General features: G+C 29.5%; 3 protein-coding genes and 1 long non-coding RNA gene across 8 annotated transcripts; 2 read left to right on the top strand and 2 right to left on the bottom strand.

The window, feature by feature from the left end:
• The first annotated feature begins 548 nt into the window (after positions 1 to 548).
• LOC100571361 (ATP-dependent RNA helicase DDX24) lies at positions 549 to 2,973 on the top strand. The gene is made up of 4 exons (XM_008185652.3): positions 549 to 634; positions 1,105 to 1,439; positions 1,508 to 2,112; positions 2,299 to 2,973. The coding sequence occupies exons 1-4, from the start codon at positions 549 to 551 to the stop codon at positions 2,524 to 2,526; spliced, it is 1,254 nt and encodes a 417-aa protein (XP_008183874.1). The 3' UTR covers positions 2,527 to 2,973.
• Positions 2,974 to 3,318: 345 nt separating this feature from the next.
• Positions 3,319 to 5,670, bottom strand: LOC103309654. Its single transcript, XR_510788.3, has 2 exons — positions 5,244 to 5,670; positions 3,319 to 3,885 (listed from the first exon to the last, which is right to left on the bottom strand). It is a non-coding gene; the product is annotated as an uncharacterized LOC103309654 (long non-coding RNA).
• A 49-nt stretch (positions 5,671 to 5,719) lies between these two features.
• On the top strand, positions 5,720 to 7,319 carry LOC100162734 (BAG family molecular chaperone regulator 2-like). 4 transcript variants are annotated; one of them, XM_008185649.3, is made up of 4 exons: positions 5,720 to 6,070; positions 6,145 to 6,330; positions 6,398 to 6,747; positions 7,003 to 7,319. In XM_008185649.3, exons 2-3 carry the CDS (start codon positions 6,153 to 6,155, stop codon positions 6,733 to 6,735), a joined length of 516 nt encoding a protein of 171 aa, XP_008183871.1. In that variant the 5' UTR covers positions 5,720 to 6,070; positions 6,145 to 6,152; the 3' UTR covers positions 6,736 to 6,747; positions 7,003 to 7,319.
• LOC100164821 (GTP-binding protein YPTM1-like) lies at positions 6,858 to 17,822 on the bottom strand. 2 transcript variants are annotated; one of them, XM_029486081.1, is made up of 7 exons: positions 17,801 to 17,822; positions 12,008 to 12,073; positions 11,798 to 11,919; positions 10,716 to 10,878; positions 8,260 to 8,339; positions 7,698 to 7,876; positions 6,858 to 7,062 (listed from the first exon to the last, which is right to left on the bottom strand). In XM_029486081.1, exons 2-7 carry the CDS (start codon positions 12,038 to 12,040, stop codon positions 6,944 to 6,946), a joined length of 696 nt encoding a protein of 231 aa, XP_029341941.1. In that variant the 5' UTR covers positions 12,041 to 12,073; positions 17,801 to 17,822; the 3' UTR covers positions 6,858 to 6,943. The 2 variants fall into 2 exon arrangements, with proteins under 2 accessions (XP_029341941.1, NP_001156195.1); NM_001162723.2 differs by lacking the exon at positions 17,801 to 17,822 and adding an exon at positions 15,848 to 16,192.

The following is a 17,822-nucleotide window of genomic DNA, read 5'->3' as shown; positions in this document are numbered from 1 at the left end:
CGTCCCGGGTTTTAGTATTACCCCTTTCGGCATTTTAAATTGCATTTTTTGCATTTTAAGCACGAACTATTACATAGGACTGGACACTCCGGGCAGGGGGAGTGTGGGACACCGGTCACAAAGTTGTACGGGTATGTACGTTTGCGACTGTGATGCTATCTAGTGACGTACTAGATTTACTACATTTCGAATTTTACTTTTATAAACATAATATTTATATATAGACTTATGATTTATGAAATATGAAAAATTTATGAATATATAATTAAATATGTAATTTATAATTACTTATTATATTACCATGAGAATGAGACAATACTTACGTATGTCTAATCAAAAGCAAGTTAGAAATCACGCAAAAAAAAAACTTTCCAAATTGGTAGCAACATAGCAACTAGTAATACGCATTCATTTATTTACAAATAATAGTGAATATAAAAAGTTTGTCGTTGCTTTGAATTTTTGAATTTTTGATCGTTTTTCAGTTATCACTAGTGACTATAACGACTTATCACATAAAATAATTTACAACAGCACAGTATAAAAAAATGCCACCAGAGAGCAGCTACTTAGCGAACGTACGACCACCGTACAACTTTGCAGCCACCTTATTTTATACAGTGTCCAGTCCTATGTAGTAGTTCGTGATTTTAAGTCTATATTTTGTTGCATTTTGTTGATATTTTTTAAGGATTTTAAGTGCATTAAATTCACAGCCCTAGTTATTAACTTATTAAGACTGCCGGTGAGACGTCTGGACATTTTCTGGTGATTTCTAGTATAACCATGATATAGTCCGATTTTGAATTGTTATAAATTGGCGCAAATTTCATATAACCTCAAATAATATTCACGTCCGCACGTGTATACAATATAGATAACTACTATCATTTATCAATTTAGTCAAGTAATCAAATGCGAAAAAGCGAAATACAAAATGTTAAATAATTATTATTTCAAATATTATTCAATTTCTCAAATTTTTGTTTAATTTTAATCACGACTTTTATTGGGCTAAATACTAACTGGTAAGTAAATTCTAAATACTGTTAATATTGTTATTGGTGAGTACGTATTGTCACTTCCGATTAATTGTTTTATTAGGTTTTCGTCCAACAGCCATGGACAATTGGGAGCCGCTGATATCCGGACAGAAATATTAAACGCTCTCAAATTGAAAAACTTCACGAAACCCACGAAGATTCAATCGGAATCGATTCCCCCGGCAATCAACGATCAAAGAGACATACTTGGTGCTGCCGAAACTGGAAGTGGTAAGACACTTGCTTTTGCATACCCCATTTTAAACGGCATACTCAATGGGAGATCTACGGGTTCGGTATCAGATGACTCTGATCTGCTCCGGAGTCAGACTCTGAGTCCGACTCGGAAGATGATAGTGAACCAGAAGTCTTGGAAGAACTCGATGAAAACGGACTAGGTTGTGTGGCTGTCGTCAATTTGCCCCCAGATAATTATGCGAAAACAAATAAAAAATTATGGGCAGTCATACTTGTACCTACCCGCGAGCTCGCCATGCAAGTTAAAAAGCACATTGAAGATGTGGCCAAATTCACAGACATTAGTATCGCTGCTATTGTTGGCGGATTGTCAAGTGAAAAACAAGAGAGGATTTTAAAAAAGGGTCCAGAAATTGTTGTAGCTACTCCGGGACGTCTCTGGGAAATGGTACAGAGAAATGAGCCGCATTTAATGCAGTTGAATAAAGTCAAGTACTTTGTAATTGATGAAGCAGATCGTATGGTGGAGACTGCACATTTTCCTGAACTACATCTAATGCTTGAGAAAATCAATTTAAAAAAAAATAATAAACGACAAAATTTTGTGTTCTCCGCAACGCTCACTATGGTGCATAAAGCTCCATACAGAATAAACATTAAGAATAAGAAAAAAGTTAAAAAAAATTTAACACCTGATGATAAATTGAAAAGTTTAATTCAGTTAATAGGTATGAAAAATCCACATGTTGTAAACTTGACGACTGTAAATTGTGTTACTAGTACAGTGAAAGAAATGCAAATATTTTGCTCAGTTAAAGAAAAAGACGGATATTTGTATTACTTTTTGAAACGAAATCCTGGTAGAAGCTTAGTATTTTGCAATAGTATAAATTGTGTGAAAAGACTCGCTAGTGTCTTAAGTATTCTAAAATTAAATCCATTACCTATACATTCAAATATGATCCAGAAACAAAGGCTTAAAAATTTAGACAAATTCCGAGCCAACGACCATGGATTATTGCTTGCCACTGATGTAGCTTCAGAGGTCTCGACATAGTTTGGTGTTAATCATGTCATACATTATGACGTCCCAGAAACAGCTGAAATCTATATCCATCGTAGTGGCCGTACAGCAAGAGCGTCAAATATTGGGTTGTCACTTTTAATTTGCACTCCGGATAAGAAGAATGTATACGTGAATGTTTTGAGGACCATGAAAAGAGAAAAAGAATTGCCAAAGTTAGAGGTACAACTGCGGATGTTGCAAACGTACTTGTATGTGTAAAACTGGCTCAGGAGATAACTACGTTGGAAGAAAAGGCAAAGAAAGAAACAGTATCCACAAATTGGTTCAATAAAGCTGCCGAAGAGATGGAAATACTCTTGGATGAAGATGAATTACCAAGAGGAATGAGTTCTAGTGACTTAAAAAAACATAATAAACTTGTCAACTCTAAACGTAAACAATTAGATTTGTTTTTATCTACAATAAATTGATTTTTTGTTTTCAAAATTGAAGTTTGATAATTTCTAATTAAATTGAATTAAGACTATATTAGTATTTTCAATTACTATGTGGTAATTATTAATACATTTAATTTTAGTTTATAAATATGGATATATATTTACATATTTATTCGAAAAATATGTTGCTACTAAGATTTACCAGGAATCAGAAGAAGTATATACAAACATTTTGTTTTTAGATAATAACAAATCATTTTTTTGATTTTACGATCACTATACGATCTTTTAAAATAATTTTTAATAATAATAATATTTTTCAATTTAAAAATTGATTTTTTCTTTATTTTTACGCCTAATACTCTAAGAGACAAGAGTTTCTTACAGACTCTATTGAGTATAATATTATAGGTAATATTCATGTTAAAAATACATTTGTATTTACCTAACCAATTTCTACGCAAGACGCAACATCACATAATTAATTAAATGATATACGTACATATTGGTACACATAGGTATATGTGATTTAGGTACTATAATATAGTAATAGTTAAATCGCCGCAGTTTGTATAATGTATCTTATCGGTTTTGTCGCAGATTGTATAATGTATTTTTTTTTTTTGCCGCAGTTTACATATCAAATTTTAGAAAAAGGTTAATTTTGCCGCAGTTTACATACAGCCACTTCCCTGACGGTCGGCAGATTCTATAGTCTGAAAATCATTGATAGAACAAAACAAGAAACAAAACATGAATGCATAATTGTCGACGGTATTTTCTCACCAATATTATTAGGAATGGATGTATCAATAAAAATAAATATCTCAGTAATCCTTGATAATATTAATACAATTTTTCTATTTAAAAAACAAAGCTAAACGTTTAACCACAGATTTTTATAATTATCAGCTTTGTAAATTGAATTTCATTCATTAACTTCTTTAAAATTTGACACATTCATTTGACATCAATTAATATAGGTAGGTAGGTAATAAAAATTAAAACAATTGAATGAATAAATTATAAAATGTAAATGACACATATTTTTACTCATCAACTTGACTTGTTTAATTGTATCCATAAATGCGGGCCTTGTCCAACTGTGGCGATTTAAATTTTCAAATATTTTAATACATTAATTAAACCATGGAATAATTTATTTTCTTCTTAAATTGTTCTGAAAAAAAAAAAAATCAAGATTCAATTAAAATAAAATACCTAGTAATTATTAATATGTATTCATAAATTGATTTTCAGCATAATATTTACACAGTTTAGATTTGAAGATTAGTACAACTGTTTATTTTTAAACTAACAATTATAAGAAAACTATATAAAACCACCACTATTAAACATATCAGTTAATTCAAAAAAAAAAAAAAAAGTGAAATCCTAGTTATTGAACAAAGCATGCTAGTACTTAAACACTTCAAACACAGTATATGAACACCTAAAAATATTTGTTAAGACAATTCCTAATAAGTACCTAGTACCTTTATTAAAAAAAAAACTCAAATCTTAAATATATACATATGTACTAGTTAATTGACAATGATTAAAATATTTCAAAAATTGTAACATGTACCAGTGAAAAATTATCATATAAACATATCCTGTGAAAATGTATAATATCTATGGTCATTAGTTATAGAGTTACACTAAATTAAAATAGACTGTTAAAAATTGGTTTTGCCCGACGCTTTCCACAGGCGCGTCATTTCAGTTTTTTTTCTGGGTGTGCAAACTTTTAGGCAGGCCAATTTTGACATTTCACCAGGCCATTAAAAAAAATATATATTTATATATATATAAATGTAGGAAACCTATGTAAACCTATGTAAATATTCTTTCCTTCCCTTTTATAATTCTAATTGAAACTCATAACGACTAATGCAACTTTTAAATAGCTAGCAATTCAAAGAATTAAAAGCTTATAAGCAGTTAAAGCAACCAGCTAATGTCATTACTGTACATATACAAAAACTTAAAATATATATATTTTATATTACCTATATATGAAAACATGTATAAGTTAATTATGACGGCGCATTGGAGTATTAATGGCAGGCCAATTGTTAACATTTTTTAAGTCAGTGGTGCCATTGCACACCCTGCCCCCCCCCCCCAAATGACGCTCCTGGCTTTCCAAAACTATTTATTAATTTTTGCCTCTTGAATGTACCAACTAGATTTGCTTTCTTATCAGAAAAGATGCTGAAATCAAAAATCTAAGGAAAACCAAGTGTTGTATGATATAAAATTAAGAGTTTTTTGATTTTATTCTTCATCACTTTAATAATATGAACAAGGCTACAAGGGCCCATTTCTTAATTACAAGAATTTTTCCTGATATTTTCATAGATATTGTAGATTTGGTCATCCTATATTTAATTGAACTATAGAAGCTTTATTTATTGATAATGATTTGGAAGTTACATTGTTGGCCATTTAGAAAGAAAAGACCATAAATATATATTTGACAATATTTTATTTAACTATATTTAATTGTATAAAAATAATTTTTTCGTAACTTACACGATAAAATATACTTGTTCAATCACCGGATCAAATTATGTTTAATCAATTCCAATAATTGAATACTTGGTTGAATTACTAGATTTTATTAGTAACTAGTAATTTTAGTAACATTACTAGTAATTGAACACCTAGTTATGATGAGCATTTTTTAAAAATTTTTAAACAAGAAATCATACAAAAATTGTTATTTATCATAAATCATAACAAAGCAAATAATTACAACATATAATTTATACTTTATAGGCAGTTCGGTTCCCAAAGAAAATAATTCATAGTACTTCCTTAATCCTTAGGGCTTAAACAAATTTAGGATAGTTGTATAATAATAATATGTGTATATCTGTGAAAAATATTCAATCAATTTACTTATCAGTTATCTATAACTGATAAGAATTAAGGCAACAGCATTGATAAAAGATAAAAGCTGGCAACTGTCTTCAGTCTTGTGCCTGGACTAAGGGAAACCCGAAACAACTTACTACTGGTAGACGACCTTCGCGATTGCTGAAGTGGCACTTCGGTTTGAGGTGCAAAGCATAGATAAATGAATTCTAGGGTTTCACGTAGTTCGTTGGAAACCGGAAGGCATATTCATTTTACACGTTTGGTACTATTGTATTAAAATTAATGTCATCACTATAATAACAATTCATACACTGTATATCTGTCAATGATCGTTCGCAAGTCGCAATTTTGTTACTTTTTTTTATCACCATAACACTGAAGAAGAACAAAACGTAAAGTAAGTCGTTACGTAGGCGTTACTCTCCATATTGTCTCGTCTTTGCCGACTTGTAAAGCCCGTCAACGTGGCTCATAATGTTGTGAGAACAAATTCTAGAAAATTCTATAACGTTTTGCATTTTCGACGATTAAGACACGTCCTTATCGTTTACAGAACTCGCAATGGACGACGATGGACACCATAGATCCAAACAGTATCTGACCTCAATTTTGGACCACGCCGAAATGCTCATTGAAAACATACGAAAAGAGGCTTTGAAAATGGCCGAGGATCTCGAAAATGTTTACAGCAGCGTGGAAGACGTGAGGAATTCTGAACTGCTGGACCAGCTGAGCGACGGTGAGCGTTTGATTTCCATGTACATTGTACAATACTTTTTAGCATTACATTTAACGTATGATTTCAGTTGACAAAGAAGACATTAATCAGTTTGCCAATCGTATCATAGATAGATGTGAAACTGTTAACATCAATGTGCTCACCACCAGGAGTGAAAGTCAGCAAAATTGTTTGGAAGAAATCAACACGATGATTGACAGAATAGTGAATACATTTAGGGATGATCCCGATAATGCCAAGGCTATGTGTCAGTCATATATAGCTTCGTGTAGTCCATTGGAAAATGAGCTTGGCTGTAAGGTGTTTGAGACAGCCGTCTTGGGGTGTACCCTCGACGATCAGAAACGTGTTATTAAACGACTACAAGGACTGTTGGATTACATTATGGGATCTAAAGACAAGTAGCTTGACAAGCTTGTCAGTAATTTACAACATTTACATTTGTTTTACTATTACCTATTAACCTTTGTCACTAACGTAATCTTAATTTTAACTACTGATTTTCCTGACAAACATAGTGATATCAATTGTTTTTCAATATTGTTATTTTATTTCATATTTTATTAATTACACATCAAACATTTTTATATTGGAAAAGTTATTGTTTAAACTATTACGGTATGACACAAGAGTTCTTAAAGATATTTTTTTTCTTTTGTCTTATTTTTCCAGATCTCAATTTTATTGTAGTTGAAGAATTTCTGTTGTGGTATGGAACTGCACCAAATGAACCTTGAAATATACATAAAAAAAAAATTAAAAACAAATTGCAATATTAGGGAATAGTTTTAATGTTAAATAATTAAAACTAGATTTAAGTCACTTGAATCTTTCAGATAATATTTTATTATTTTAGATACATTATTACTAATTACTATAATATAAAGTGACATATTTTGTCTTTATTGTTTATAAGTTATTACATACGTCCAAGTATCATCCAAGTAAAAATTAAAATGTTTATAAATATATACTAATTACTTAAGTAATATAAATGAATATTGTTGTTTAATTTCATGATAGTTATAAAATTAGTGATATTTATCTGTTATTTTTTTTATAAGAATTTATTAACATAACTTAAGGGGTAAGAGGTTGTTTGGTTTTTTTTGTGGAGGGGGTGGGGGAAGGAACGTTTGGTTGAAACACATTTGTATGTGTGGCATGGATTTGTAGCTAAAAATCACGGGTGGTTACCCATGTGCTATTTGAGCTAGCAACACTGGTCGATACATACACTCGGAGCATTTCCGCGGTTGATTGTGCGGAACGTGCCACACCAAGCCACAAGAGATAGTTTATTTATTTCAGTAACAGTACTATTTTAAGTTAAATGCTGTTTTAATAGGTGAACACAAATAATCTACCTATTGTATATGTTTGGTGTATTCCATTCCCTGACATATATTCCTGTTCTTCTTTCTGTATTTCCATTAAACACCGCGTGGCCAAATACCTAAATACATTGTTGACATTGACGTCGTCTTTTACGGATGTGCATATTAGCTTGCAGCCTAACGACCGGGCGAGAATGTCAACTTCTTGTCTATAAAATATTTAAACTGTGATTTTATTATTATTTTTATATTTATTGTTACAAGCAACATGCAGTCTACATTGTATTAGTTTTGATTAAACACAAACTACCAAGCATCTGATACACTTGTATAAATTATAATTACACTGTATGTATGTCTTGATTTACTTCCTATTTGGTTAATTAAATTAATGTATTTTACAAGTAAAACATAATATGGACTAACTAGGATTACTGTCAACAATAATACTGATATAATCAATGAAATATTATACAAGATTTAAACACTAAAAACCATTTTACACGGTAAAGCATTGTGCATTATTATCAATCATCAATAAGCTATTAACATTTTACTAGTAAGTAAAATCTAAATAAATAGTAATATTTACGGATCAACTTGGCTGCGTTCAATTAGATCAACCTTATTTTGGACAATCACTGTAGGTATTTTTCCACATTCATCTTCCACCTGTAGTAAATTTAATTGACAAATTTTATTTACAAGATTTAGTGAATTTTTCATAGGCTTTAAGTTTTGATCTTAAATGAATTAATAGTTATATAGTTTGCAATATTTTTAAGTTATGGAACTTACGTAATTGTTGAAGTACTCGTAATTGAGTTTATCGAAGAGAAGAATCAAGATAAATAATTACTACCAAGACCAACACCCTTTAAAAATTATAAAAAATTAGTAAATTATGAATTGTAAACATGCATATTGTACACTACCTATAGTTATTATGTATTATATGAACATCAGTTACAACTTTTTATTTTATAATTATTAATCATAAATAACATTAATTTGTATTAGGTATATTATACAATACATAGCCAAATTATCATGGCAATTAACTAACATTAAAGACATTTGAATATTGAATGAATTAATGTGATTGAATATTTTATTTATTTTATAAGTCATAACTAAAGTACCATAATAACATAGTTAGGTTAATCTTATGATAAATCTAGTGAAATTATGTATAAAAATAAAGAAATTTGAACAAAACAAAAAAATTATTTAACTGATTAATTCTAATAAAATACTTAACAATATTGTCTTAAGAAAAATAATATCGTGGACCATAATTATTCCATAGTTCATAAGCATAACTGAAGTAGCTAAGTAGCAAGGTTGTTTTTATAACAAAACAAAGATTGGGATTTAATAAAATATATTATACAGACCAGTGTCGCAACTACACCAATTTGGGGGCCCGTGTGTGGTGTGTAAATAAAATTAATGGCCCCCTCCTCACTCTTGAAAATTGAAAAATTAATTTTTCTAAATTTGAAAACATAGCTTGGAATTTTGAGTTTTTACTCAAAATTAATTTTCTCATACAATATAATCTCATACAAAATAAGGTTAACATAATTAAAACACGTATAGGTACCTATGTATTTACAAATAAATAAATGTAATAATTTGTAGCCTTTTTTATTCATTTTGAATATAAATAATTATTAAATAATAAATAAATTGAACATGCCATACATTAAAAGTCAACTCAAAAATAAATACTGAACAATTCATTTTTCTTGCCTTTTTGTTTTCAAAATTGTCAATTATATTCTCTATGTTAATATAATTTGTTTGTTGTCTTTCAATATTGAGCAAAGCTATACTTTAAAGTCTTATTTTTTTTATTTTTTCGGTTATACAACTTATGCAGGCTGCAAAAGAAACGTTGATGTATGATTTTTATAACTTATATAAAAGAATTATTTATTTATCCTTGGTACAATCAGTTTTTACTTATGGTATATCAATATGGGGAGGAACTAACAACAATCATCTATCTAGATTATTAACAACTATAAACTGCATTATTAAATATCTTCTAAATCTATCATTTCAAACAAGTACTATATTAATTTATAAGGAACTAAAAGTTAAGGATCTTAGACATATTTTTAATTTTAATACACTAGTTGTACTTTATAAAAATAAACATTTAATTATTTCTTTTGATCATAATTATTATACAAGATATAAACATAATATTAACATATGCCTACCTAATTATAGTAACGTTTTTGGTTAAATGAGTGTTTTATATAACGGTCTAAAACTGTGTCAAACCTTAAATATCAACATTAGCCATTTTAATAATTTGAAATCATTCAAAAAGTATGTTAAAAATATTGATCTGTCTATTATATAATTAATTTGTTAACTTCAATACTATGTTTTTAAATATAATATATTTTTGTTCTTCATACTCTTATCTTTTACTCTGTTTATAATATTGTATATATATACTTTGCTACTTCTTAATTCCAACTATTACTAAATTATTATTGATGTATTAATTTTAAGTTAATATAATATAAGAACCGCTCCCCCAGCACAAGCTTTGCTTTTAGAGGGTGCTGCAAATAATTATTTTACGTACTTATATAATGTGTCACTTGTTGTTTTGCAAAATAAAAATATTATTATTATTATTATTATTATTATGATAATGTTGTATTGTTGTGTACAAAACAAAACCGATCTATTGTTCAATCATGTTCAATCTTTATTAATAACTATTATTATAACATAATAGTTTTATTTTTTTCTTTCTATATAATATTTTAAAATTTTTATCTTTGGGCTCCCAATTATGGGTTGGGGCCCTGGGCCCGTGTGTTTGACACGCGCAACACACCTGGTTATTGCGGCACTGATACAGACATTTATGGAGATTGATTATGAATTGAAAGATGATGGAATAATATGAGTCCGTAGGGGTAGCTTTAGGTATCCCATTTGCGTTTATGGTCAATATTTAATAGCTATTATAAAAACTTATCTAACCACCGATAAAATATTATTTAATTGTAATGAAACCTTAATTTTCCACGAGTGAATTGCTTCAAAAGAATCTCTGTCAGTTGTGGAAAATGCTAACACGCAAGCTTGAGCTCCTCTGTAATATGCTTTGGTAATGGCATCAAATTCTTCTTGGCCTGCTGTGTCCCATAACATTAACCTCACGTCTTCCCCGTTGCATCTAAAATTAAATATTCATAGTTATAGTTTAAGAAAATTATAATATTTATTTATGAAGTAAGACCTTGTTAAAAAATGATTACTATTGAAGAATTTAGTATTGATATAATATGTTCTACGATCCATTTAATACAAATTCAAAGAGATATCAACACATTTAGCACTTAATTACTCATTAATTAGTATAAACTATAATTAATACAAATACATTATGCATATAATTACCAATACAATTTTAAATTGCAACAGTTATATGCATTAATGTTGAAACAGGGAAGCGGTTTTCAGTTTTTCCAAAATGCGTTGGAAAGACTGATTAGTAGAGTGGCAGACTTCAGGTCGGTCGAAAAATTAATAAGTCAGAATAGCTCATATAATTGTAGAAATATTTTATTATTAGTACTTTTATTTCTGTGGTATGGGTAAATAGTTTGGTTATAACTTATAAGCCACGTACATTTAAGTAATGTTATATAACAAAATGTAGGTTAGGTTGGTATTATGTTTGTTTATACAGAACTCTCACTGCTGACGGATGAAGCTGAAAAAAGTTCTAAATAAAAGTTCTAATTAAAATTGTTATAATATTTACTAGCTTACTAAAATCTGATAGACTTACAACTTATACAACTTGTATAAATAATAATTATTAAAAAAATTACAAGCTATAGACAAATTAAGAATGTCACGTATTAACTCATTTAAAAGGAGTTAGAGATAATATAATGCATTTGGTATTTGTAAATGTTTGTTTGTCAAATTCCAGACACTACCATATTAGAAAAGTAATAATTTATCTTTATTTAACATTACAATATCTAATAGTATGAACTCGTGATAGGTACATAAAATGTATCATGTTTTTGTATAATCAGTAGCAAGTTCTTCTGCATAATAAAGTATTTATTTAAGTAGCATACTCTATTTGTCTTTCCAAAAAGTCTACTCCAATTGTTTTTTTATAGTCCCGGGTAAATGTTCCTCTGCAGTAACGCTGAATCATACTCGATTTTCCGACTGCGCCATTTCCCACGATCACCACCTTAAAGATAAAACATAATTTTAGTTATCTCAGTTATAAATTGTAACTTGTGAGGTATAAAATAAAATACCTAATAGCAAATACCTACCTTTAACGCTATTTCTAAATCTTCTTCCCTCATCACTCATAGTTGTGTTTGTCCACTGATTAATTTCTGAAAACAAAATCAATTAAAATAGTTAGATACCAATGTCTTAGATATAAACATTTAAACATAGTAATGAAATAAATGTGATAGCATAACACATTTTCCTTACAATTGTCTTTTCTCTGGGTACCTATGAATTATTTAATTTAAATCTTATACGTATTAATGTATTATGTATTTTGTAGTCAGTATTTATGTATGGATAATTGATAAATATTAGGTAGGTATTTAGAAAATTTGTTATTTTAGAAATATAAAATGAATCATTACCTGGGAGGTCTATTTAATCTGTACTTATTTTTTAAAATTGTATTATTATTCAAACTGAAGATACCTACTACCCATGTAATTGATGGCGTAAATGAAAGTATTGTTTAAGTAACAATATTGTAAAAGATTTCATAAATGTCGGTAAATATGCAAATTTTATTGGTAACTCGATTCTGACCATGTTTTTTTCTTCAAAACTGTTTATTCGAGAATATTAAATTGAACACGCAAATTCAAGCACAACGACGTCTACAATTTAAGTTATTCAATAAATTACTGTAATTACTTATTGCGCTAGAACATCGTTGCATCGAATAAAATAACGAGTACCCAAGTCCCAGGTGTATTTACATACCTGCAGAGTTAGGTATATGTAAAGTAGGTAATAACTATTTAATTTTTTTATAATGGACGTCTTATTCTACTGATTAAATACGTACATGACCCAACACTCTAACAGTACCTATATCATATTTCGAACTGTCGAAGTTCAAATAATCACGATAATGTATTTTAATTTTGAATACAATGAATGTATAGTTTTGTAGGTAATATACCACTATCATACAGGCTAACTACGAGTACGTGTAACCATGTATAGGGTAAAGCCGTATAGGTATTATAATTAATATTATTATTGAAATTGTATATAGATTTCATTATTTTGCATAAATATAGAGGTGCGCTACAATATTATTTCTTAGAGCACCTATATTTCAAATTTGGAATAAAAATAGACGAAAATACAAAATAGGCGGTTATCTTTACGCGTATACGCTGTAGTATTGTACCAGTACCACCGTCCATCGGCCATTATACAAACTAATAAGACAATAGGGCTATGAATTATAATGGTAGGAAATACTTAAAATCCACCGTTGTGCATAATATTACAACGACGGCGATGACGATGATAATGATGAAAAGCCCCATTCCAACAACGCTCTTCTTCTTCATCATCGACGCCATTCCGCATGTCGTTGACCCCCGATTTTCTCATGCCTCATGTATTATGCGTACACAAGTGTAATAATATTATGATATACCAGAGCGTGTGTTTGTATGTACATAGGTATATACGATGAGGGAAACGACGATTTATGAAAAAATCATTGCTGTATAATAATATAATATATATTATTATTTTGCTCGTTTTCTTCGTGAAATACACGCGTTGTTCGGCTTATTGTTTCGATTTGAATCCCAGTTCTGTGCATACACCAATATATATATGTATATAATATGAATACACTCAGTATCCCCGCATGCGGTTATACGTCAGTTAACACGCCTAATATTATTACGAATGCGAATATTATAATACGTGCACATTATTATTTCGACGTTATTCAACATACGATGATGATAATAAATAATAATAGGTTAAGCGTTCTCGCTCGGAAGACTATTTTAAGCAACTGCTATAAAACCTGCAGCGAAGATATGTAAGAGCACCTATATATTTAATATTTACGTTAAATGGCATGGCGTATTTCGAATTTTTGCACGAAAAGAGATGTAACAAAAAGTTTTTAAGTTTTTTTAAGCATCATTTAAAATTTTGATGGTTTAAGATTATCACTATGAATTCATATAATTTACATAATATTTTATTTATGTCTATATAAATACCGAGATAAATACATTTTATACTCGATTTTATATTTACCCTCGTATTTACCTATAATCTACCTTTTGTAAATTTGCCATAGGGTCTAAAATGAGTAATAATTTTAATATGTTACAAACGGATTCATATTGGTGCATAGTTCGCCATAATTAAAATACATTTTTAAATAACTTCATCGATTTTAATTTTCTAATTATGATACGAAATAAAAATAAATACAAATATAATCAGGCAGGCGCGTACCTTAATTCCTGAGTGAATTACAGGTTAAAACAAGTTTTTATTTAGTTAAAACGATAAATGTACCTACGTCATATACAATTGCCACTAATTTCCGAGGCCTCAATGGGGGCCCATTTAGACCACATAAATAATATATTTTAATGGTGGCATAGTGTTAATGACCCAAAGCTCCGCTTTCCAGACGCGCCAGCGTATATGTAAAAAAATGTGTACAGATTTTATATTGAACTAAAATTAAGAATTTATGACACGTATAAAAATATTAAACATTAAGCTATACGAGTTATTAAAAATCAAATTTATTTCTAATACGAGCGAAAACCTCTTCACCTACTTTCAAGAGCATAAAAACACGTTTAACTGCTTTAGTGCTTTAAAATGTGTGAATTAGACACTCACTAAAATATATTATTTATGCATAGTAATTAATAACAAATTAACCATATCGCGTATAGTAAATATTAAATATCTACAACAGGGCTATCGAAAATATTATGAGCTTCGTTTACATACTTAAAGGTCGGTCATACGGTTGTACTAGATTATAAAGGATAATAAATGTGTCGACGAAAACAATACCTGTCACTTCGGCAATAATACGTATTTATAACAGCATATTTTAATTTATAATAATATATTAAATTATTATACATTTATGCTTGAAACGTATTGTTTACAAGGTACCAATTGAATATTATCGCACGGGTATCCGAAGATTTTTAAACGCTTCTTGATTTCCTTATACTAAATTTGGAGCACGTTTGGTCGATTGTACCGTATAATATACATTATACAAAATATAATTTAAAGAAATAATTTTAGTAATTTTATGTTTCTGAGTGTTGTCGGCGAATGTCATATATTATGTAACATCCTATAGAAGAGATGCATCCAATGTAGGAATTACCCAGAATTATCTATACGTAAATGATCGTATTACCTTATTATTTATACCTATACGATTTTCATTCATAATATTATATTTGATTACCTACGTAGGTAGGTACGACGATAAACTGATATTACCCATATCGACTAGTTGTACAACAGTTTCAACCCGTGTCTAGGAACTCGTTTGAAAACAGCCTATGCGTCCGTAGAGTAAAGAAATTTTTGTTGGCACTTGGAAAGTCGATGACGACGGTAACTCGCGATAACTACTTATTTTTTTATAAGCATATATCGTTTGTATACCTTCATAAGACAATACAAGCGAAGAATTTCATTGTACATTTGTAATAAGAATTATAATATTAAATATTTATATCTATAATATAGTAAATTATAGAACTTTAGAAGTTTGCGCTTACAACATTGCTATAACTAATTATTTCTTTTATAAGTACAACATGAATGTTATATTATTGTATATTTGTATTCGACAAGCGGGTGGGTGTGAATTCAATGCAATGAATTCGCACAGTCGCTCACCGTTCTAAAATCCTATTTCGTCGATTACCAAAGATTAACCTATCTACGTCCAGACTATACGACACACATTATTATCCTTAGTTATTACAAACGGTGTTCGTTATTAGAGATTCGGGGTAGTTTTTGCACCTAAGACCCTGGAGTACGCACACTTGCGGAGGCTCAGCACTATAATATTATAATATCGATAATAACGTTATTCTCACCTGTTGCGCCTCTCGGACGGGACGAAATCCGACATAATATTATCGTTACAATCCGGTGGAAATCTGCAAGTCTTTCGTGCGCGTTCGACTGCTGTTATACGAGACGTACCTCTTTAATACAAAATATCAAACGAGTGGGATTAGTTTGTTTAATCACTGTCCGTTTCGACAGCGACGACAATCAGAACGGAGCACTAGACACGACGTACGATTAAACCGTGTTTTCGACGATTGACAGTAGGATTAATAATAAAAAAAATTATAACGCTACCACCTCCCTTTCACACGGGTTTAGCGTACGGGCCGCGGACGAGTCGTTAACGGTACGACAACAACTTGAACAACAAGTGCGTATCCGTCCGGGACTCGGGAGTCGGGTCGGGCGTGCAGGCTGATAGCAGGTTGCCACTGACGGCGATCCGGTTGCGGCTCCGGAGGAATGTGAACACTGCAGATTGACTGTGAGGACCGTCGCGGCAACAGCTGACGCTCACATATTAATCACGATTAAAGATAGTATCATAGAACAATAATATTATCAAATACTATAGATATCTATAGATATGTATAGGTATTTATACATTTTAAATTAAAATAATTATATATTATAATAATAAAAACTATTTTGATGATTGAGTATAAACCACAACTTTTAAATACTTGGCGCCCCCGAGTCTATTATAATATTATAATATTACAATTTTTTTCCACCGGTCACCGCGTTTTGTTAAGATGAAATTTTGATGTATCAAATCTATAAATTAAAGCTAATATGATTTTGTATTATCATCATTGTTTTGATTAAGAATTTGTAAATTTATAATAAAATGTTGTTATGTTGATAGAAATTTGGTATTTAAGGGCGGGAGGTTAAGATTTAAATTCATTTTGAACTAGTTTCTATATATTATGCCTTTTCAAATTTCGCACAGCACTAGAAAAGTTATAAGTGAATAAAATTATCTAACATTACGCAATATGTAGATACATAAAAAATTTACATACGTACGTCAAATGTTACATTCTTTAACTTTTACATTTAATACCGTCATAATATTATATTCCACACTGTTTATTGATGTCACGTTACATTTTTATTAATTTTTATACTTCTATAGGTATTAAGTACTATTGGTATTTTTTTTATAAATATGTTTATGATAACTGCTTTAGTCAATTATGTGTTATAACAGTATAGGTAACATTTATAAATGTATATTGTATAGTACAAATACAAATATCGATAATGTAAATTTACTGTATGTACTACCTACTATATATAAGGTATACATTTTTACTAAATGTGTCAAGTAAACAAAGAGTTACGTCATTATAGTCTAACATACCTTCCAAACCATTAATTATTATTTACCAGTACCTATATTTGTTTGTTTGTATGATATATAATGATATCTATAATGCGCCAAACTATCAACGTGGTTATTATAGTAAACGGTCTAAACAGTGACTTTGCAAACACGGACTTTCATTTTTTTTTATTTTGCTAATTACTGAATGGGATTTTATTTTCGAAAATGTAAGTAAGTCACATTACAGGCATAAATATGAACTAAAATATGATAAATGATAATCATCATCGTCTCATATATTATTGCATAACATTCATCTGGACATTCGCGTATATTCCTTCTAAATGTATATTGCATATAGATATATTGGTATGGCTGTAGAAAGCGAAATAATTTTGAACAAGTAGCTAGGTAGGTACATATTATTACCTAGGTACATTATGTTATATTAAAATTCAAAATTAAAGTAAGCTCCAATGTAGGTAGATATTGTTTATGTTATGTATGTGTTTTTAAAATATCCTCACTAAAATTACTATAATAATTAGTACCTATCTAGTATTTAATAATATTTTGGAAACATTCTTTGAAATGCCATAATAGGTAGTTATTAATTATAAGGATATTATACATTATATTTTACCTTGTTTATAGTCGATCAATGG

The sequence above is a fragment of the Acyrthosiphon pisum genome, chromosome A1, assembly GCF_005508785.2.
Source record: "Acyrthosiphon pisum isolate AL4f chromosome A1, pea_aphid_22Mar2018_4r6ur, whole genome shotgun sequence".
NCBI classification, from domain to species: domain Eukaryota; kingdom Metazoa; phylum Arthropoda; class Insecta; order Hemiptera; family Aphididae; genus Acyrthosiphon; species Acyrthosiphon pisum.
The sequence above is the reverse complement of the archived record's forward strand: the minus strand, read 5'-3'. Positions and strand labels throughout refer to the sequence as shown.